General features: G+C 48.0%; 1 protein-coding gene across 3 annotated transcripts in view; it reads left to right on the top strand.

The window, feature by feature from the left end:
• LOC132459368 (ankyrin repeat and IBR domain-containing protein 1-like) overlaps positions 1 to 23085 on the top strand; it is a 42284-nt gene that overhangs the window by 4851 nt on the left and 14348 nt on the right. For all 3 annotated transcript variants that reach the window (XM_060053853.1, XM_060053854.1, XM_060053852.1), the window contains exons 4-14: positions 1012 to 1194; positions 4215 to 4332; positions 7168 to 7379; positions 8846 to 8934; positions 9633 to 9777; positions 12528 to 12694; positions 14300 to 14388; positions 15628 to 15758; positions 20216 to 20350; positions 21642 to 21728; positions 22642 to 22708. In XM_060053853.1, coding sequence (XP_059909836.1) covers positions 1012 to 1194; positions 4215 to 4332; positions 7168 to 7379; positions 8846 to 8934; positions 9633 to 9777; positions 12528 to 12694; positions 14300 to 14388; positions 15628 to 15758; positions 20216 to 20350; positions 21642 to 21728; positions 22642 to 22708 — 1423 coding nt within the window. The remainder of the gene's footprint in view (positions 1 to 1011; positions 1195 to 4214; positions 4333 to 7167; positions 7380 to 8845; positions 8935 to 9632; positions 9778 to 12527; positions 12695 to 14299; positions 14389 to 15627; positions 15759 to 20215; positions 20351 to 21641; positions 21729 to 22641; positions 22709 to 23085) is intronic.

The following is a 23085-nucleotide window of genomic DNA, read 5'->3' as shown; positions in this document are numbered from 1 at the left end:
TCATGCAAATTCTGAGAGCGTTGGTGTCTGAGGCTCCAGGCCTCTGATTGGCCTGCTCGCACACAACCAGCGAATCATCGCGGTGTGTCGGAGGGTCGGGACTACCCCAACGCAGCCTCTCTGCCGAACGGGTCAGACGAGAGGCAAGGGAGCTGTTGGATAAAGGCAGTTGGTCATTGGTTCGAGTCTGCCCGGTGTGTCCGGAGGTGAGGCCTGTGTGGAGCTGGAGGTAAGGCCTGTCAGGAGGTAGTAAGGCCTGTGTGTGGAGTTGAAAGCCTCCTGTGTGGAGGTAAGGCCTGTGTGAGGGTGAGGCCTCAGTCATGAAGGCCTGCATGGAGGTAAGCCTGTGCGGCCGGGGGGGGGGGGGGTGGGGGGGGGGGCAGCGGTCCAGGAAGTTCTCCGGAGTAGGACAAAAAAGAGGCTGCTTGTGTTTGCTGGCCGAGGCTGTTTTGAATGGGACTTGGCCTCCGGTCAGGTGTGTCCCGGTTTGTTTAATGTCAAGGCAGAACAATGTGTAACTCTCCCCCAGGGTGACGGTGAAGCCAAGCTCTCCCGGTGGTGCACCTTTGTTTGAGATCCAACGGAGTCTATGCGTTTTTATGGGTCGCTGGGAGACCGGGACGCTGCAAACGGCGTCATAAATGTGTTTGAATGTGCCACGGTTATTTTATTGGCGATAGACTGAATTTGTCTGAAACCATAATTCCAGATTGATGGCGTTATCGGGTTTCATGAATGCCAACGGAAGTGGTGGGCGTCTAAAAGTTCTTCATGTGATGTCAAGTTTGACAACTGTGAACCGGAGATAAACCAGAGCATTTAGCATCAACCTTTGAAATATAATATTTATAAAAAATAAGTTTAAAAAAAAATTATATACGGTATCTTTTTTTAATTATTTATTCGTTATTATTATTCGATAGATATATTTTTAGATTTTTCTAAATGAATATAATTATATATTTTTTACCCTGTCATTCTTCCTTCCTCCCACCCCCTTGCCCTGGGCAGTACCTGGTGCAGCGGGAGGCGGACCTGTTTGCGGAGAACGAGAGGCGGGAGACCCCGTGCGACTGTGCGGAGCAGCACCGCCACACAGAGCTGGCCCTCAGCCTGGAGTCCCAGATGGTCTTCTCCCCGGCCCCCGAGGCCGAGGGCATCGACGCCGAGTACGCCGCGCTGGACCACCGAGAGGTACGGACCAGCCCCTCTCTGATGCTTTTAAAGAAAGAGTCTGTACTACCGTTCAGAGTTTGTGAGGCTTAAAGCCATGCAAAATGAATATTTGTTGGGGTTAATGAATGGCCTTCCTCTTCCACTTTGAGTAGAGCGTTTCCCAATGGAAATCTGAATACTGTTTGGAGCTCTTAAAGCAAGGGAATGTAATTTGGAGAAATCAGCAAGAGTTAGCAGTCTCAGCCCCCCCCCCCGTAGCCACTCTCTCCAACACATGACTGAGCCTGATGCCGGCATTCGCAATATGCTTGCCTAGCCTTAAGGAAGATTCGGTTGATGCGCAATGAGTACACGGGCAGGGGGAATGCAGGTAAATGGACTGCATTTATAATAACCCTTTTCTAACCAGTGGCCACCCAAAGCACTATACAACATTCACCCATTCACACATCAACGGCGGAGTCAACCATGCAGGGCGACAGCCAGCTCGTCGGAATCAGTCAGGGTGAGGTGTCTTTCCCCGAGGCACCTCGAGGCTCGGCTAGGAGGAGCCAGGGATCGAACTATTAAACTTCAGGTTACAAGTTGACCCGCTCTACCTCCGGAGCCACTGCCACCCCAATAGGAAGGTGGACAGGTAGGTAGGTGGGTAGCTAGACAGACAGAAAGACATGTAGACAGTCAGACAGACACAGGAAGGTAGGTAGGCAGTTAATCTTATATGGAGAACAACAAAGACTCTGGGCAAATTAGGTTATTCAAGAGCTTGTTGAGGAGTAATGCAATATCTTGACGAAACCAAATCTCCCCCAGTGTGACCCGTGGCAAACTGAGTAACCGTGACAACTGGATCTACAATAAACAAAAACAAAACAGCAAAACCATGCGTGACTTCCCGGAGGTGATCAGTAAGGATTTCAATGACTTGAGTGGGATGCTGAGTAGAAGATTATGCTACGAGTGACTCAGACGGGATGGTGAAATCCTGGAAAAGGGTGAAACAGATGCACACACGCATGCACACACTCGCGAAGAGATACACACACTCGCAGATGGATACACAAACTCGCAGTGAGAGATACACACTCGCAGAGAGAGACACACACTCGCAGAGAGACACACACTCGCAGAGAGAGACAAACACGCACAGAGAGACACACAGACAGAGTTAAAGTAACTTTGAACCCTAACATTGGCTTGAACCCTGCCCTTTTCTGACTAGCTGCATACCAAGATTTAACAAATGTATACAGACTGCAGTTTGTTTAACTACCACACAACCTTAGGTTTCCTTGCCATTGGGCTTGTGCAGGGTCTGTTTTTTGTCGTCGTGTTACATCTACTCGATGGCTTACTGGGGTATAAGTCTTTATTTGTGTGAGAAAGTCCCCTTTGGCTGGAGGAAGTCATTGTTAAACATAATATTGTTTCAGGGAACCGAGCTGTCTGCTATGAAATGACTTCTTGCTAAGGTTTAAACTCTCTTGGGCTTTTACTCCTTCGCTAAAGTCAATTGTTTCTGAGTGTTATATAAATATGATTGTATCAATATGGAAATCGATGGAGGGGAGATAAACACTTTATTTGGCCTGTGAGTGCATCTCCGTGTTTGATGTGGAGCCCATGTTAAATTCGGGAAAAGTTATTGACTGGGTGAAATGTTTCAGGAAGGGAGTAGTTGGGGAAGGAGGATGGTACAGCATCCATTTTATTTATGATGCAGTCGAGATGCATGAATATGTTTTAAGATTAATATGGTGGTCGGTCTGTGCGGATGGCCTGACGTGACCTTCTCCTGCGAGCATGGCTTTTTGAGATTGGAAATGTGAACACAGTGTTGAGCTCTGAGAATCTTGAGTCGGAATGAGGTTTCACTTTACACGTCCAGCCCACATTAATAAAGTGTTATGGCTTCTCTACCAATTACATCTAATCTGTGAATGATTCCCTCCTGTGTTTAGCCAAAAGGTTTGGCCCTGCAAAGCAAACAACATACCAAATGTTTGCTAATAAGCTTATGCATAAGCTGGGATCTCATTACATTATTGTGCACTCATTGGGATATTTTTATAATGCTTCTATGTTGGAAGGTCAAGACATTCTTGACATGTAATCTATTGGGCCAGAGAGGAGTAGTGGGACAGCTGACCCCTGCTGTACAGCAGCGGTGCTGGCCACACACAAAGCAACACACTTACAGATTAGCAGTGTTTACTCTGGCAGCTCCTGTTACTCCCAGCATTATCACCAGCAGGCTGTTGTCTCACTTGGGTCTCTACGCTGGCCCTGGTGTCAGTCAGGTGGGTCGGTGCCTCAGCAAGCAATCATCTCGCATCATACTCCCTAAGCAACACTTTTACTGTGTTCTCTCCCCCCTCTCCTTCCCTTTCCGTCACCCTCTGTCCCTCTATCCCACTTCCCTCTCTCCCTTCCCCCTCCTCGCCCCCCTTTCCTCCCCCTCTCCCCTCTCTCCATCTCCCTCTCCCCCTTTCCCTCCTCTCCCCCCTCTCTATCTCCCTCCCCCCTCTCCCTCTCCCTCCCATCCTCCTCCCCCTCTCCCTACCGCCCCTCTTCATCCTCTCCCCCCTCTCCATCCCCCCTCTCCCCCCTCCTCCTTTGTCTCCCTCTCCTCCCCTTTCCCTCCTCTCTCCCCCTCTCCGTCTCCTTCCCCCTCCTCTCTCCCCTTTCCCTTCCCATCCTCTTTCCCCCTCTCCCTCCTTCTCCCTCTCCCCTTTCCCTCCTCTCCTCTTTCTTCATCTCCCCCCTTTCCCTCCTCTCCCCCCTCCCTCCTTCCCCCTCTCCCCTTTCCCTCCTCTCCCCTCCATCTCCCTCCTTTCCCTCCTCTCCTCTCCTCCCCCCTTCCCCTTCTCCCCTTTCCCTCCTCTCCACTCTCTTCATCTCCCTCATCCCCCTCCTTTCCCTCCTCCCTCCTTCCCCCTCTCCCCTATCCCTCCTCTCCTTTCTCTTTTATCTCCCTCCTTTCCCCCCTCTCCCTCCTCTCTCCTCTCTCCCTCCCCCCTCCCTCCCCCCCTCCCCAGCTCTATGAGGGCCTGCAGCCGCAGGATCTGCGGCGACTGAAGGACATGCTGATTGTGGAGACGGCGGACATGCTGCAGGCCCCCCTGTTCACCGCCGAGGCCCTGCTCCGAGCCCACGGTACACACACACACACACACACACACACACACACACACACACACACACACACACACACACACACACACACACACACACACACACACACACACACACACACACACACACACACACACACTTTATTAAAGGGGTCTCAGGGGGATTTTGCCCCATACCTAATTTGAATTGCTCACGAAATTGTGCTGACCGTGGCTTTAAAAGGCCGAAATACAGAGGTCATTCAATATCGGTGGGTTGGTGATACAACACAGACGAAATAAGGTAATTCACAACGGTTGATAAATTGTCCTGGAAATTCGCCAAAATGCCCCCAAAAAACGTATATTAGGTAGTATAAAATTGACTTTTAATGCTTGCCGCCACGGGCTCAAGCGTTGGTTCATAGGCGTGTGTTTCAGGGTAATTCGTGTTGGTCGGTCCCAGAGGGTTTCATGCCCGGTCTAAAGTGCTGAATACTGATCTGTGGTCATAACATTTGATGGGCTGCACGATTTCTTGCGGCGGCAGAGATGACATTGATCAATCAGATTGTACGTGAGCGCAGAGAGGAAAACTTTTCAGTGAAAAACATGACTTTTATATCTTGGGAAGCAACGATTCAAGCTAACCCATTCAATACATTGATCTGTAGATCGACAGGAAACTACGTTAGATCTCAGTAGCTAATCTGTTAATCATTTTAAAAGTAATTTTTTACAGTACAAATAACAAAAGTATTCTGCTTAAGGATGCAGTTCAAGGTTAATTATAAAAGGAATAGTTACGTTTTTCTTGGCTGCTTTTCAGATAAGGCCAGCCCATTTAAGACATCACTTTGGACTCTGGTTACTTATAATTGCGTTTGCTATTAATTCTGACGATGATGACTCATCGAAATAATAAATTATTCATTGAAAAAGTATTAGTTGGATTAGTTGTAGCAATAGTCACACCTAGGGCTGCTACTAAGTTTTATTTTTGATTAAGTTCAGGGCCACACTATGCTGGCTAAATGTAGAATGCTGCCCTGCCGTTCAAACATGGTCCCTCAAAACGTACGTTCCCGAAAAGCGACGGTTAAAATTTGTTGGCGAAAGAAAAGGATGGAAGAAAAGTAACATGAGGAGCAGAGTTTCTTATTTAGTGGCTGTTGAGTGTTGCTATGACCTCGGGGGGTGAATGTCTTTAAGTACTCTGTGATAAAGTTCTGGGGATTGCTTTTTCTTTTTTCTTTTTTTGTGAGAGTTCAGTGATGAGAGAGTTCAACCCTCTGATTTCCGACAGCTCCCTTGTGTTTTGGTTCTCGGTGCCTTGCCCAATGGCACCGCGGCGGCCCACGTTGACTGTGACTCAAGGCCTATTGATCGCACTCTGTAGGCCCCCTGGAACAACCACCGCCTGCCTCTTAATTTCTCCCTGCGGATACTTCACTCATCACTCATTACACGCCAAGGATTACACCCTCAGTCTCTCACACCGGTTGCCCTGTTTTAATATGCGCTAAACCGGCTACAATTATGCAAATAACGTCCTCCACGCAAATGTAAAATCAAGCAACATAAAGGGAGAGACACTGTGCGGAATTCAAATGAGGTGTGGAGGTGGCGTTGAGAATGTATGGTGAACCAACGGCCTTGGATTTCTGGAATACTTAATCTTTCAGTATTTCGGTTGAGCGTGTTTGGCTGTGTGCTACACATGATGGGAGCTCCTGGGAGCGGAGAGTGGAGCCGCTGACCCCAGAGATGCTATATTTAACCTGCCTCTCATGTGGTAGGTCAGTACGTACAGTGCACCAAACATCTGGCTAAGGATGTTCACCCTCCTTTTTTATTTTCGTCCTTACACATGTCCAGGAAGTGAGCTACTTGGATTCTTTGATAATTGCTCAGACGTAATTACAATTTTGTCCGCGGTACAATCAGGACACCCTCTTATTTGGCCTCCTTTTGCACAGCTGTGGCTGCTTTTAGATTTTTGTATAAAAGCTTGTAATTCATGTTTGCATGACAGTCTCATTCAGTCTTCCTCAAGGCAAGATCATTGAATTTTCTAAATGTTTGTACCGTAGTCAAAGTTCCAAACAAGATAATTCAGTGTTCAAATATATCCTGAGGCGTTATTTTGACCTCATTGCAGTCGTAACTATTTGATTTTTCTAATGACTATTATAACCAACATTTGATGATTACAAGTAAGATGTCTGGCTGAGTTTCCCCAACATGTTTTTTCACTTTTATGATAGACTCTTATGCTTTTTCAATCGATTCATGCGTAGGAGCTAATTATTAAGACCTGGACTCTGTCATTGGTTACCGTTTAGGAGTAGTGTAAATGGTGCTGAAAAACCTGAGTATATGTTCTATAAACATATACTCAGGTTAGAATTCCCTATTTATATGAAGTAAGTTAAGTAACATTGTGAGAGAGTAAGAGACAGACAGATGGACACGCACACACACACTTTATTCAAGGGGACGTGCCCCTGAAAAACATTTGAATTGATATTGTGATGACCGTGGCTTTTAAAGGCCAAAATACTGAGGTCATTGAATATCGGTGATACAACTCAGACGAAATAAGGTAATTCACAGCGTTTGATAAATTGTCCGGGGAATTTGCAAAAATGCCCCCAAAAAACGTATATCATGTACTAGAAAATGGCCTTTTTAATGCTTGCCGCCGCGTGCTCAAGCGTTCGTTCATACACGTGTCAGGGTAGTTTGTGTGGGTCGATCCCAGAGGGTTTCCTGCACACACACACACACACACACACCACCTGATCAAACTCCTACTCTCATTGGTTCATCATTTTACAACAAACTCGTCCTCTCATTGGTCCATCCCTCCCTCCAGACTGGGACAGAGAGAAGCTTCTGGAGGCCTGGATGACCAACGCCGAGGCCTGCTGCCAGCGCTCCGGGGTGCAGATGCACAACCCGCCGCCCACTGGCTGCAACGCCTGGGACACCCTGCCCTCGCCGCGGACGCCGCGTGTCGCCCGCTGCTCCATCCCCACCACCCCCGACCAGATCTGCCTCACCCCTGCCGACGAGGACACCGCTCTGGTGAGGTGAAACGCCGTCTCTCCCGCCCGCGTGGCTCCGCCGCCAAAATAGCTTGCCCACTGGCGCCGCGAGGACGCGCTAACGCTACCGCTAGGAGGCGACGCCAACTGCCAAGTCGGCTGGTTCATTTGTCTTCGTCGAAGGCAAACACGTATTCAGAGCCAGGCTGAGAGCGAGAGAAAGAGCAGCGACAGCCAACTGGCAATTACCTGCGACCCTGGCAGTGTGGAAATAAAGTTTCTTGTACCTGCTGACACATTGCTTTCCTATCTGTTTAGGGAAGCGATGCTGGCTCTCAATAGCACTCCGCCGTTAGCACCATAGGTAAAGTGACGAATGGATGTTTTCCTAGAGATAGCGGTTCATTGAAGCTCACCGGCTTCTGCTAGGTTTCCCTTTTTTTAAAGATTCCCACGTTGTAACGTCCCTAAAACGGACGGCTAGACTTCGGCCTTTGTCCGTGAAAGGATAAAGGCGGTCGCGGGTGACTCAATAGGTCGCCGTCCAAACGGTGAAGACAGAGGCTGCAATTCAAGCTAACCACGCTGCGTGGGGCCCAAATGATGTGTTTGGCTGCGGCTACAGTTCAAACGCGAGGGTGAAGGCTCTTCAAAAGCCCCCTAATCATAGTCATCATCGAGGCTAGCATCGGCTGATGGCCGCGTTCAAAGGTTTGTGTTGGAAACTGACTCAGGGGGGACATCACGGAGGGGGGGCGGGGCACCGACTAGACTGCGAGTAACCTTTCACCGCGGGCCGTGAAGAAGAGCCAGGACCCCCCGGTGTCGATCGATGGGGCCACTCCGGGCTCCCCGTTTTAAAGGTTACAGTTGGTTACAACTATCGGCCTCTTTTTTCACAAATCAATATGTACATTGTCGAAGTACACTGGGCCCACTCGGTGTGTCCTTTTGGGACGCCCAGTCCCGTGTGTGTGTGTGGTGGGGGGGGTCTTTTCAGGGCAGGTGGTAGAGGAGGAGGGTTGGGGGAGTAAAATATGATTTGGAAGATAGCAGGGAGGGCTATTCTTGGCATGGTGCCTTTTGGTCTATAACCGAGCCACGATCGACCGATAAATTGCGTTAGGTGCTCTTTGAGATGATATTATGCCTCACCAAGTTTTCCTGGTGTACTTTATATACTTTATATAGTATCGGAAACATAATGTTATTCTTTATAATATTTCATCCAGTATATAGGGTGACACTCTCCATATGCATGTTTGTAGGCTTTCTGCAAAGTTTCAAAACATTTGCATTATTCCCACATTGTCGTTCTTTTATTATCCTTTGGTGTCGTGGAAACTAGAGAAACTGATTCTAAAGTAGTAGTAGTGTGAAAAATGTACTTTACTTTTTGCGGCACAGTGCATCAGGCCGCATCAATTACTTGTAGCGTTTGCAGAGGCGTGCTCCTTTTAAGTGCATGTTGCTGACTGCCACACTGTTTCCCCGGGTGTCTGGCAGTGTGGCATCTGCATGTGCTCCATGTCGCTGTTTGAGGAGCCCGTCGACATGTCCTGCGGCCACGAGTTCTGCCGAGTCTGCTGGGAAGGGTGAGTGAGTACACGGCCACACGCCCTCGCTCCTCCACAGCCCCCCCCCCCCTCTGGGGGAGGGGGGCTCCATCTTTGATCTGGGAACATTGAAAGCTTTTCTTTTTTCACGTGAATTGCATGGTTACTGTTAGCCCGTTTGTCTTCTTTTGATGCTAGAGGAAGTAAATCCCTCACTAGGATCTTGTGGCACTACACTCAAAACGACAAAAAAATTAATAAAACCTGCATCAGATTGCTACTGTGCTTTTCATCAATCAGGCAAACATGACTCGTTAAAGGGGTCCTATTATGCCACAAGTTAAGAGTGTGATTAGCTGTTACAAGTCGTTTGAAAATCTGCCTTTTCCTCTGTTTTAGTGAAATCACAAGTGGGCGTGTCCACCCAGATGTACGCTGGATAGATCGGTCTACCAGCATAGCCAGTGGACTGTAGCAAACGTTGCTCATCTATCCATCATGCATCTAGGAGGACGCGCCCACTAGTAATGTCTCTAAAACACAGGGAAAGGCAGGTTTTTTAAATGGTTTGTAGAGGCTAAACCCTCACACCTGGTGGTATAATACAGGCCATTTAATATCAAACAAACAATACCGTGCGAACCACAACGGGGGGGTTTGTCTCCGAACTTGACATCCATAATCCACCCTCAGTAAAACAGTAAGTGTCGTCTTATTGTGACTCGTGGCTCCACCAGGTTCCTCAACCTGAAGATCCAGGAGGGCGACGCCCACAACATCTTCTGCCCCGCCTTCGACTGCTTCCAGCTGGTTCCCGTGGAGGTCATCGAGAGCGTGGTGTCCCGGGAGATGGACCGGCGCTACCTGCAGTTTGACATCAAGGTAGGGCGGGGAGGGAGACCCGGTACACTGGGGGAAGGGAGGACCCCCCAACCTCACCCTGATTGGGGTGAGAGAGGGGGGTGGTGGGGGTGTCTGTCAACATGGTTGACACTAAAGCAGGTTTTTTTTGGTGTGATACTGGCCTCTGACCACTAGGGGCAGAAGTGCCATTGCTGTGTACAAGAACCTACCACTAGATATCCTGAGCTAGCCCGTTGATGTATGGTCGCTATGCGGGAGTGCTAAGTTTTCGGGCCGTCAATAAATAGGTAAAGAGTAACGTATGTGTCGGTCTAGTTAATGGTAGTATACCCTATATATGTGCGAATGAAATCATGTGATACTGGATAGATTGGCTCGTTGTAGGCTTAAGCTGAATCCACTCTTGTGTGCGTACCCTGTGCAGGCAGAGATCCGCCTGTATTCACATCGGCACTATAAATGTAACGTTACCACAAGGGGGCAGTATAGTGTTTGCAACCACAGATATGAAAGAGTGCTTCCTTGAACACTTGTTGAAAGAAAACAAAGGTATCCATGTAATTTAAGATGTAAAATCATTCAAATGCACTGCTGAAAAGCTGTTGGTGTTTCGCAATCCAGTGTTTGGATTTGGAGGTGTGTGTTAAGATGTCGACCCCAACATTCAGTATTCAGTAGTCGTGATCCTGCTTGTCGAGTTTTCCGTCTTCTTAAATATGTTTTGTTGTGTCTGCAGGGCAGTAACAGTAGGAGCACAGAATGTGGCCTGTGGACACTATGAGTCAGAGAAATTGTATTGAAAAAACACTTGACTTTACACTTGAATTGTTCCGTTGTTTAATTCACTATCATGGGTTTGACGTGGGACAAAGAAACAGTTTCGTTTTTGATTAAAAAGCCTGTTGCTAAGTGAGCTGTGTACTCAGTTTAGTCACATGACCATGACCAAAACCCAAACAAGAGCTGTCCATTTGTGTTCAAGGGCGGACTTGGATAAAACGTATTATACAGAAACTTTCCCTGACACATTTTACGCTTGAAAAGCTTTCTAGTTCAGATATTCTTGAACAGAGTAAACCTCTTCAAAGTTACGTAGTGCAGGTTTAATTAGCTTTCCTTCTTAAAGTAAAGCATAATTTTTATTTATCATCCAAAATGGAGGCAAAGCCACCGTATAATTCCTGAAACTGTAAAAGGCAGTTGGTTAGTAGTTTTTTGTTTCACTTGATAAATGTTTCGGCACATATAATAATGGTTCCAAGGAGGCGGGCAGAATGGTTAAAAACAACATGAAACACTTTTATATGCTATTTATTTGCGTGCAAAAATATTCTTTGTTATTTGCTTTTTATTGTCATTATTAATATTGGATGCAAAGCATCAATGTGATTTTAATTGGGTGTTACTAGCTATGTTTTAAGACCCAACTGCACCCAAAAAACCCAAAAAAGTCTCAAATGGTAAATTGTCTTTCTTTGGCTCTCCGGATATATTTGGGGGCATACTTTTTTAATAATTTTTTCTTTTTTTTTTCATTATAAATATATATTGCCCCAAAGGAACTGAAATAACCCCAAACTATCAGTTGACCTATCGGCAGGAAGATGATTAAAAAAATACATAAGACGCAAGCTTGAAAGTAGCACCATACTTTACCGAGAGTCTTCAACTTTTCCTATTATATTAGGAAATATTACACAAATGTATTGATTTGTGGGAAGAGGACGAAACCCCTGCCTAGGCTAGGGGTCTACTGCCATTTAAATCAATCCGGCAGTGACTTGTTCAGACCAGCATATCAGCAGGGTTGCTCGGTCACTCGTTCAAAGGTCATTTTTGGGGTGTTCAAAACTCCATTTACAGCCTATGGTGAACAGGTGATGCTTTTGTGTGTACTAAAAAACGTATATCCCATTGAGATTTCTGGAATGGGAAAAACAGAATATGGCCAGCCTTCCCTTTAACAGCCCCAGACATCTGTGCCATACGTCGATGCCAACACCACGAAAATGTCCTCCCTCCTACCCCTTTTTAAAAAGTTTTGAAATCCATCAACTTTTAAATCGATACTTTTGTAGACGCAGGAGTAAAATTATCCTTGACAAATGATTTGGGTGGAGAAGATTTCCAGGCGGCTAAAACAAAACGCGCATTAGTCTGGTAATAATGTGGCGTGCGATTTCGCTGCCCACATGTCAATAATACATTTATTTCTAGAAGCTTTTGTCTCTAATAACGAGCAGGGAGAGACGACATTGAGGAAAAGGGATTTGGAGCGCAGTTGGCAACTTGAGATTTTGTTTTATTAGCTGGTCTGTTTATAGAAAATTACTAAATGGGTCCAATTCGCAGTCAGGCTTTCAGGCTGGGACGGGGGTATTTAACAGAATGGCCCCATTCAAGGGATTTGTAGTACTTAGCCTCATTAGGTCTCACAAATAACTTGAGTAGATGCTGGTTTGTAGCTTAGTAAAATAATGTATTTCTTTTAAATAAAAAGGCTTCTTCACCATTCATTTGTGGGTAAGCAATGACCTTGAGGCAAACAATGTGCTGCTGTGTCCTCCTATATTCCTCCTTCATTATACTGCGTTTCCTTTGACTTATCTTTCTTATTTCATAATTTAATTGTATTTGTTCTATTGTGTGACTGTTTCTACGTGAAGCGCTTGGAGTCAGCCTCGTGGTTGAATACTGCTATATAAATAAAGTAGCCTTAGCTCTGTTCCACTGTCTCATGCCCCCCGTGCCCCCCCCTGTGTCGGCAGGCCTTCGTGGAGAACAACCCGGCCATCCGCTGGTGTCCGCGGGCGGGCTGCGAGAGGGCCGTGCGCCTCAACTCCCAGGAGACCCGGGGGTCCTCCGCCAACCCGCTCAGCTTCGCCCTGCTCCGAGCCCCCGCTGTGGACTGCGGCAAGGGCCACCTGTTCTGTTGGTCAGCACCGGACACACACACACACACACACACACACACACACACACACACACACACACACACACACACACACACACACACACACACACACACACACACACACACACACACACACACACACACACACACACACACACACAGAGAGAGCGGCGCCCTCGTTAACACTGGGCAGCAAAGGGCCGCATTCCATTACATGGTTGATCTCTTGACACGGGGCCACGGCCAACCGCCTGATGGAAATTGGTTCCCGGTGGTTCTATGGCTCGTGCTTTTATGGTTACTTTAGGTCGTGAACGAGGTGTATGCAATGTTTGTCCATCTGTTTTTACAGGTGAGAATAAAGTTTAACTCACCGCGGGCAGCATAGGGCACAGCCTTAAGCAAAAGCAAACTGCAGATATGGATCTTGTGGTGAGTTTGGAAAGGCTCTCAGACTCTCAGCATCTGGAACTATATTGCAAGCCCTGAATTGCCTCTATGTATTTCATTTTTAAACTATTATTAAATCAGGTTACATATTTCGTAATTCAAAAAAACATTGATGTGGCATTCTGAGTGTGTATCATCAATTGCATATCAAATATTATTAGTAATTATCACTCCTCATTAAGGTGGGGGCCAAGCTTACCCCCCCCCCCCCCCCCCCCCCCACCAGTGCACAGAGATACAGAAGATGATAGTCCAGTTACTGCAGCATGTTAAAGGCAGACGATCAGGCCCATGTCTAGAGATCAACGTTGTAATCATTGATTTGCGACGTTTGCAATTTGTCCAAATTGTCTTGCCTTAATCGCTACACGTTCGCCAGCATGTTTGTTTTGTGTTTTTAAGGTCTTTTTGCATCTCCATCTGCCCATTAGTGCGCTCTAATAATCTGCCTCCCCACCCCCCCCCCCCCCCTTACCAACCTCCTGACTACATCTGCCCCTTCCAGAAGACCCCCTACCTGTCAATATCAACATCCCTTCTCCTATACTTCCATCTCCAGTATATAAGGCTTCCTAACCACAGCCCATAGCTCTTAAACCTGTCTGTTCAGCTACAGAGTCTACTTGTCACGGGCTTTGAAACACGTCCGTAGGCGTGACCGTGCTCCGACGCGAGGAAGTCAGTGGATGCCTTCAGTCGTCACGGCAACGGGGGCCAAGGGATGACGGCTGTCGCACGCCAGCCGCTCTACCCGTTGGCGGGCGTACCTGTTTGCTTTGTGGCGCCGGCAGTTGTTCATTGTGGTCGTTTGTTTTAGTTTTTTCGAATGTCTAACGGGAAACGGGGAATGGCCCAGCACGCACGCCAAACAAAATTAAGCATGACCCTGTGCATCTGGTGGACGCCGTCTCATCTGTCCTTCTGCCTGCCTGCCTGCCTGCCTGCCTGCCTGCTTCTCTTCCCGCCTGCCTGGGGGCCTCCCCCGCCCGTCTGTCTGCTGGGTCACCCGTGCCCAGTGCTCGTCGGCTGGGCTCGTTTCACACGTTGCCGTCTGTCCGTTTCATCCTTCGATGCCATCCGTCTTCTCCTCCTCCGCTGCCTTTTTGTTGACGTGTGTGTGTATGTATGTGTGTGTGTGTGTGTGTGTGTGTGTGTGTGTGTGTGTTCGCCCTCTAGGGAGTGTCAAGGAGAAGCCCATGAACCCTGTGACTGTGACGTCTGGAAGCTGTGGCTGCAGAAAGTGAGCGAGATGCGGCCGCAGGAGCGTGAGTACACCACCGCCGTCTGGTTTCCACCAACGTCGTCCACCGGCTACGCGCACGCATTGAGCGCTCATCCGAACGCCTAAAGGACGGCGACTCCCTAAGGGGACGTTGACTTAATCAGTGACTTAAAGGTCCCATGACGTGCCACCAGGTGTGAGTGTGATTAGCCGTTACAAGCCGTGGTGGTGGCATGTCATGGGACCTTTTTAAGAGAGGGGGGGGATCGCGCAGCACAAAGGATTGAGGGGGGGGGGGGGGCTCCTTTTTTAACTCCACCTGAGTTGTGGTTTAATGCGGCTGTGATGTTTTCAAACGTTTGTTTTGGGGACGTTTGCTTTGAATAAAAGTGACACTGCTGATAAATCCCCTGGTTTGACAGGCCGCTCGTCGGGGCGTTAGATCCGGCAGATGTAAGTTATTGCAACACGGAAGCGGTGACTTGTTATTCATCCAATCTCTCCTCCTGACAGCGTTTGTATTGAGTGATTGATCTAGGGGAGGAATTGCCCCGTGTTTTGAGCGCAAGGCAGACATTAATTACCAACCGTTTAGAGCTAAACCAATTAAAATGTAGAGTGTTGATAATAAATGATTCATTTAAATGAACCCCTCACATATTGACACATTTCGGGGTGCATAAGCTTTAATCAGAGTGTTGACAGTCTAAGTGATGTCGGGAAAATGGCCTCTAAGACTCTGAAGTCTATAAAGTGCCGTGCTGCAGAGGTGACCCAGGTGGAATCAAATGACTTGTTATTAAACATTCCCCTCTGGATTTATTTTCTTTGGTGCGAAATTTCATTATGTCACAGTATGCCGGGGGTTTGAAGAGGCATCGTACAGGTGCCATGACGTGTGTGTGTAAGCGTCTGTTTGTGTGTAAGCGCGTGTTAGCACACACACGTGTGTGTGTGTGTGTGTGTGTGTGTGTGTGTGTGTGTGTGTGTGTGTGTGTGTGTGTGTGTGTGTGTGTGTGTGTGTGTGTGTGTGTGTGTGTGTGTGTGTGTGTGTGTGTGTGTGTGTGTGTGTGTGTGTGTGTGTGTGTACACGTGCGCGTGTACGCGCCCCTTTGCGCGCATGTGTGTGTTGGCGCATGCGTGCGTGTGTTAAATATATAGACGATAAACATTAGCGAGGTGAGACTCAAACCCAACGGCCTGTTTTAAAAGAAGTGTCAGCAGCGGCAGCGGCGGCAGTGCCGGCGTTAATGTGTCCTCCTCCCCCTATCTGCCACCGCAGTGGGCGGGGTGAGCGAGGCCTACGAGGACGCGGCCAACAGCCTGTGGATGCTCACCAACTCCAAGGCCTGCGCCAACTGCAAGTCGCCCATCCAGAAGAACGAGGGCTGCAATCACATGCAGTGCGCCAAGGTAAAGACCGCGCTTCATTAGGGAGGATGGGGGAGTACCTGTTGGGAAACACTCGTTCACAAGCGGGATCGACGCGCACTTTATGTTTAGCACATCGACTTCGCTTAGAAAGGCTTAATGTGCCTTAACAGACTTATTTGAAAATGTTTTAAAGAGAATTGCAACAAGCTGTGCTTTACTGTACATTAAGCCCGGTTATGCTGTTCGTTAAGCAGGAAGCCGTGCCTGACCAGCATAAAAGGCTTCTCTCTTTGAAAGATGTTCCTTTGCTTTGGGGCTTTGTTCTTTTTCACGGTGGACTTCATCTCTGCGTAATTGCGGACTCCAGCTGTTTGTTATAGGTTTATTAAAGGTATGACCTGTAACATTTCCGCGTTAGATTGTCTAAAAACGACCATACCTATCTTATATAATTTGTTGAGTTGTGTAGCTTACATTATCCCAAATGTTTCTAACAATTTTCAAACCCGGAGTAACCCTTACTTTTAGTCACGTTACTGGCCCGTTAAATTTGGTGAGGTCAGTGACGTCATATGGCCTTTACCCCCAACAGTCTAAACCAAATTTATTCAGAGAAAACGTCTTTCTTTATGTAGCCTAATACATAATGTGCCACCATGTCAAGAGGCTCAGTATGTGTGTTTCTCACACATACTGCACACTGTACTTAAATAATGGAATAGGAATAATAATAAAGAAAGAAGCAGTGAACGTATGGGAGACGGAGTACGGGAGTCTTCAATACGTTCTCTATTCTTTCACCATTCAAAATGGGTAAAATCGTATTTCACTGCAGAGCCGTACTCGACACATCGAATCATTCTCGCTCTCTCTCCCCGTGACATCAACAATGGGAGGATTTTTGTTGGCTTTTCCCCACAGAGAAGACTGCTGGCAAGGTTCCTGAGTAGAATCAATCCAGTGTTCATGAATATGTATTAAGAACGCCTGAAATACCCCAAAACCCTAATCGAACACACAGACTAAACCTCGACGAGAAATCGTGTACTTGTTTTGTAGGTGCTTTAGTTTTGACTCTATGTTCCTTATATACACTCTATGTGTTATCCACGCTCTATGTGCTTTATAGACTCTATTTGCGTTACATACACTCTATGTGCATTTCACCCCCACTGGAGTTTGAAATGCTATGCAGTTTTTTTACCTGCATTTTACTATTGCAGAGCTAGCGGGAAACCCTTCCAAACCGCAATCTAAATCCATGGGGAACGTTCTGAAACGTGAAGCTTTTACCATTTTAAACGCCTTTCAGTCTTGCCATTGTTTACTGCGGTGTTCTGGCAGTGTAATTCCACTATTAAGCGGTAATATTGACCAAACAATGGCTCTGCAGAGAGGATTGCTGCTGCCCCACCACGGTCTCCTCGGCAGGTACACACCGTGGCCAGAGACACGGGACTCCTACACGCCACCCTCACGCCACCCTCACTTGCCAATAGGACGCCAGGTTTCACCAGCCTCACCTGGTGAGGCTGCTTCAACCAGCCGTCCAACACACACACACACACACACACACACACACACACACACACACACACACACACACACACACACACACACACACACACACACACACACCGTCTGTTACTAGCTAGGTTCTCGTTCTATTTACTCTGTGTGACCTCAGTCCAGGAACCTTTCCCGTCGAGACGTATCTCAAAGGACGAGGCGTTTTCCTCCAGTCATTCTTTCGTTCTTGTCATTACCAGTCAATATTGCTATAAAGCAGGAGCTCCTCTTTCTACACGCCCCTCTGGACATCAGGCCAGCCAGAGAACAGCTTATAGGAATACCCAGAGTTCCGCACGAGGCCGGGCTTCTAAGCCTCTCCCCCACTTGGAGGGGCTCTCCTGCGATTGACAGTCGCGACTCTCAGAGGCCTCCTCCGGGCGCGCCTGATGCCTCAGGTCGAACACACGCTCCTCATCCTACAGATAAGAGCTCTAATGAGGGCTCGAAGGACCAGGGAAGCAGCCGTGGCTTTCAGGGGCTCCCGAATCCTGTTCAGGGAACGAGAGACACCGGAGACATCCGACGCTTTAAGAGGAACGAGAATGAATCATTCAAATGATTGTGTTCGTTTTAAAACTAGTTTGCTTTAAGATTAATGCAATTCATTTGACTGCAAACTCAGATAAACCAAAGCGTTCAGCCATGCTTTTGCTTTGGTATGAATTTGTGGACAAGGTCAGGACTAAATCTCGATTTGGGCTATGAAGTTGGGGATTGGATCAAACGACAATAAGTGTTGAATATGTTCAATGTGTTTTTTTTCTGAAAACAAATCGTATACAACATGCTCGCTACACAGAAGAGAAACCTCCCAACTTGATAAATACAACAAATACAACACTTCCTTCTCTTAAAGCGATCACCACCTTTTGAAAACCCGATGGAACTGAAAATGTGGTCTTTTTTCGAATTGAGTAAATTGGGCTCCGAGGCGTCAAAGTCCATCCGCTGCACAGTTAAGGCACCACTTTCAATGCAAAGCGTCAACACCTCTTTCGCTGTGTGTGTGTGTGTGTGTGTGTGTGTGTGTGTGTGTGTGTGTGTGTGTGTGTGTGCGTGTGCGTGCGTGCGTGCGTGTGCGTGTGTGTGCGCGCCCTCACTACACAGCCCCATGAGGGCTTCATTAACACTAATGCAGCATTCGAAAACGAATAGTGAAGGTTAATAGGCGCCCGCTCTGTGGCAGCCAGCAGCAGCCAGCGGCAGCCAGCAGCAGGGCTCGTGTGATGTAGCTTAATCTGGCAACCCAGCGGTTTTCCAGATGACACTACAACTCAATATCCCGCCCCCTCATTCCCCCTGCTGAAAGGAACCAGACTGACGTGTGTGTGTGTGTGTGTGTGTGTGTGTGTGTGTGTGTGTGTGTGTGTGTGTGTGTGTGTGTGTGTGTGTGTGTGTGTGTGTGTGTGTGTGTGTGTGTGTGTGTGTGTGTGTGTGTGTGCGCGCATGTGCGGCGGGCCGCATGCAGAGCAGAGTGCCCTTGATCTGTCACATCCCTAGAAGAACTCCTGACGTTCCTCTCCGTGATCCATCCTCTCCCGCCCCTGTGTTCCTCCCCCTGGTCGACTTTTTCACTCTTTTTAGTTTTTCCCACCCTCGGCCTCTCATATTACAAACCCTCGTGTGTCTCTCTCGCTCATCCCCTCCATCTCTCTCCTCCCCCCCTCCCAAACTCATCTCGGTATTGATTTAACTTTTTTATTTCTCCTCCAGCAACTATCATGTTAACAATGTTTCCAAGATCATTGACTGTCTCGGCCTTTAGCTGTGTGTGTGTGTGTGTGTGTCTCTGTCTCTTCGAGTGTGTGTGTGTCTCTGTGTGTGTGTCTCACTGTGTGTATGTGTCTGTGTGCGTGCGTGTGTGTCTCTCTGATTGTGTGTCTCTGTGTACGTGTGTGTGTTTCTCTGTGTGCATGTGTGTGTCTGTGTGGAAACAGAGTAGCTAGCAGATTGTAGCGTTGTGTTGTACAGCCCCAGAGGGGATTGGCTAGGGTCGCTCTCTCGTCACTGTCTGACAGCCTGCTCATGGCAACACAAGGACACTGATACGGCCCTGGACGATAGGCCGGCCCTGTTCCTCCTTATTGCTTCACTTTAACTATGTCTGTGCGCATGGCTGAGTAGAAGTATATGGTCCTGCTGGCTGTTGACTTACCATGCAAAGCTTTGTTTACTGCTGTTCCTGTTAAGCTTACAAAGACTCCCATGTTGTGTGTTGTTGAAGTAGGTAATCAATCTATACTTTAATGTTTGCTTCAATTACTTCCATAATAGATGAATGGGATTAGAAGCAGTGTATGCAGACATTTGTTCTTCCGCGCATTGCCGTGTTTATCTGCGTTCTAGTCAAACCATGCACACAAGCTGAATTGAACGTTATACTCCCAATAACGACCATGAATCAAAATCACACTAGTGTAATCCTTTTTAATGAGAGAGTAGCGCTTTTCCTAACCACCTCAACAACAACAAAATGTGCGTAAATATTTATGAGCCCAACACCGCTAAGAATCTAACTATGGACTGCAGGGAGCCTGAGCTGAAAGTCTACAGGTTTAATTAAAATGGAAACCCTAATGGCTCCATTAGGAAACTTGCGAGGAAGAACACTCCCAGCCCGGGCAGAAACTTCGTAGAACTACACAGTCCCTGGGGAGGACTCCAGCTAGTTTGAAAGCGATTGGATGCCATGGCAGCTATTTATGGTTTACCATCTGCCACCCGATGTCCATTCATTATGAAGCCCATCTACATTACGCTGTGCCGCTGTTTATTCAGTTTAACTACTCGTTATCTCAAGGCCGGTGATGCTACTTTTTCTTTTTGAGACATTCTGGAATTCTTCTGAATATTTCATCGGAAGCCGTGGCTTTTGACGCCGAATTAACCCGAGATCGTGCGTCTCTGCCCCCCCTTCCCTGCAGTGCAAATACGACTTCTGCTGGATCTGCCTGGAGGAGTGGAAGAAGCACAGCTCGTCGACCGGCGGCTACTACCGCTGCACGCGCTACGAGGTCATCCAGCAGGTGGAGGAGCAGTCCAAGGACATGACGGTGGAGGTAGGCTCGGGGAACGGGGCATGGAGTCAGGACCCTAGGAGGAGAGAGTGAGGCCCCTAGGAGGAGAGAGTGAGGCCCCTAGGAGGAGAGAGTGAGGCCCCTCGGAGGAGTGAGTGAGGCCCCTAGGAGGAGAGAGTCAGGCCCCTAGGGGGAGTGAGTGAGGCCCCTAGGAGGAGTGAGTGAGGCCCCTAGGAGGAGTGAGTGAGGCCCCTAGGAGGAGAGAGTCAGGCCCCTAGGAGGACAGAGTAACTAAGGCTCAGGGTCCAAGCACACAGCTAGATTGTGTGTGTGTACACGCTAAGGTCGGAGTTGAACAGGGGATCAAGGCATTTAGCCCCTGAGAATGTACGAATAAAAATCGGCTTGGAAATTGGGATGAGGCAGCAGACTTTAAACTACCCTCGTTAAATAGGTCAAGTATTTCACCGGGTTTCACAAAGGGTATGACTACTTCCTTTTGAGTCATTGAAAATTGGTCATGCAATATAGAAAAAAAAGTTTTTTTTCCACAACTGATAAAATATCACTGGAAAGCCTTTCATTCATTAATTTTCACACTGCTGCAGTCTGGGAGGCTTCAAACGAGCACACCCCCCTGCTAGTTTCGCTACACACAGTCACCCACACGCACACACTCATCAAGATGAATCATCCAGTCTCTCCCGCTCACCGCTGGCAGAGGTGAGCGGGAGCCAGGGCCCGTGTTGGTCCGCGCGCCACTCAATCGTCAGTGCTTGTTTGAACCCCTGCGATGAGCACTCACTCCCCGGGCCTACCGTCAGCCAATCCCCCCGAGGAGGAGCCAGCCCAATTACACTTCCTGTCACACACCCGCCCCTAGGCTCTCCTTCCAGGTGCTGCATTCATGGCTCGGCTTCCCCGACGTGGAACTACGCCAACGTGATGGTAGAGCGGTGTAACGTACGCTACTGCGTTGCCTATTTTGTGGCTACGCCGGCCTCGTGAAGAACGTACCCTGTTTGAAGCGCGTACGTGCGTGCGTGTGTCTGTGTGTGTGTGTTTCATCTTATTTGAACAAGGCTTTTCAGGGTTATTTCATCAAATGTTGGGAAAAACCTTTGATTCCTTTCTATGTTACAGGACCAATATTCAAAAAAGGAATCGGAAAAGTCATATGACCCCTCTATGGAAACATAAAGTGAAATGCATCAGTCTAGGGCGAACATACGACGGCTGTTCAACGCAGAAGTGTAAAAGCTTCATCGTCTGACTTTTACGGCGGTTCGTTTCTCCCGTTCACCGGTTCTTGTTTTGGTTTGTGTTCCCACAGGCGGAGAAAAAGCACAAGAGCTTCCAGGAGCTGGATCGGTTCATGCACTACTTCACCCGCTTCAAGAACCACGAGCACAGCTACCAGGTGAGGTACCACCCGGTTACCCCTTCCACCCCACCTCACCTGTTACACAACCAGGTGTGAGTGTGATTAGCGGTTACAAGTCTTTTGAAAATCTGCCTTTTCCCTGTGTTTTTGTGATCACCAGTGGGAGTGTCCACCTCGAATCTAGGTCCTTATCTATTACTCGTCATTCCATCATACAGCTATGTCCTAGGTGCATGATGGTTAGAAAAGCAACATTTTCTACAGTCCACTGGGTAGCCTGGTAGACTCATCTATCAAGCATACATCTAGGAGGACATGCCCACTCGGAGGTCACTAAAACACAGAAAATGGCAGACTTTCAAAATGGCTTGTAATAGCTGATCACACTCGCACTTGGGGGCCTAATATCCCCCCTTTGAGGGTGTGGGTGGTGGTGGTGGTGGGGTAGAAATCGCAACTATCAATGGACCTTGCTAGTTTGCCCCCTGAGGAATGGTGCGGTAACGCAGGCCTGACCAATGGGATGCAAGAAAATTGTCTTCTGTGTGTGGAGTGTGTGGAGCGGTGGACTGTATGTATGTGTTGGCACATACACATGCATACACAGACACGTGCGCAGACATTCACATTCACACTTACACACATACACATGCACACGCATGCTTACACATGCATACACCTCAGTTGGACTGGTTTAAGAAACCAGCCATCCACCCCACAAACGACGCAGAGTTGGCTATGTTCCGCATGACAAAATCCCCGGGGACACCTTGACAATGTCCTTTCTTTCACGCTCGGAACACATCTCTGTGCACCTGGCGCATTTTTTGAGGAAATCGCTTCATTTTCTTTCGTTTGGTGGTTTCGACGCCCCAAACCCCCCCCGCACCCAAAGCCATTTTCCAGAACAATGAAGGGTAAAATCACGTGTGTCTTCTCCTCACAATAGCTGGAGCATCGGCTGCTGAAGACGGCAAAGGACAAGATGGAGCAGCTTAGCCGTGCGCTGTGTTCGAGTGAGTGGCCGGAACGCGCGTCCTCGGAACTCTTCCCCTCTTCAGCCCTCCTCCTCCCCCCTTCTCCCCCATCGTCTCCCCCCTTCTGAGCCTTTTGGAGGCAAGGGAGGCGAGGAAGGGGAGAGTGAAGTGACCCTTTGATCAAATCTGGTTGAGTCAACACATGCTACTCTGTGGGAGGAAATGAGCCTTTCAGATCGCCACAAAATGCAGTTGTGTGTTTATTGTGGTTGTTCAATTTCACTTGTCCCATTTTTCTTTTTTGAAGTTGAGGCCTTCCAAACCTACTCAACTCTCACCAACATACACACACACACACACCCTGGTAAAGAAACAGGATGTACAATCTAATTAACGCTGTTTATAACTATACTTTG

This window comes from Gadus macrocephalus, chromosome 6 (genome assembly GCF_031168955.1).
Source record: "Gadus macrocephalus chromosome 6, ASM3116895v1".
Taxonomy (NCBI): Eukaryota; Metazoa; Chordata; class Actinopteri; order Gadiformes; family Gadidae; genus Gadus; species Gadus macrocephalus.
The sequence above is the reverse complement of the archived record's forward strand: the minus strand, read 5'-3'. Positions and strand labels throughout refer to the sequence as shown.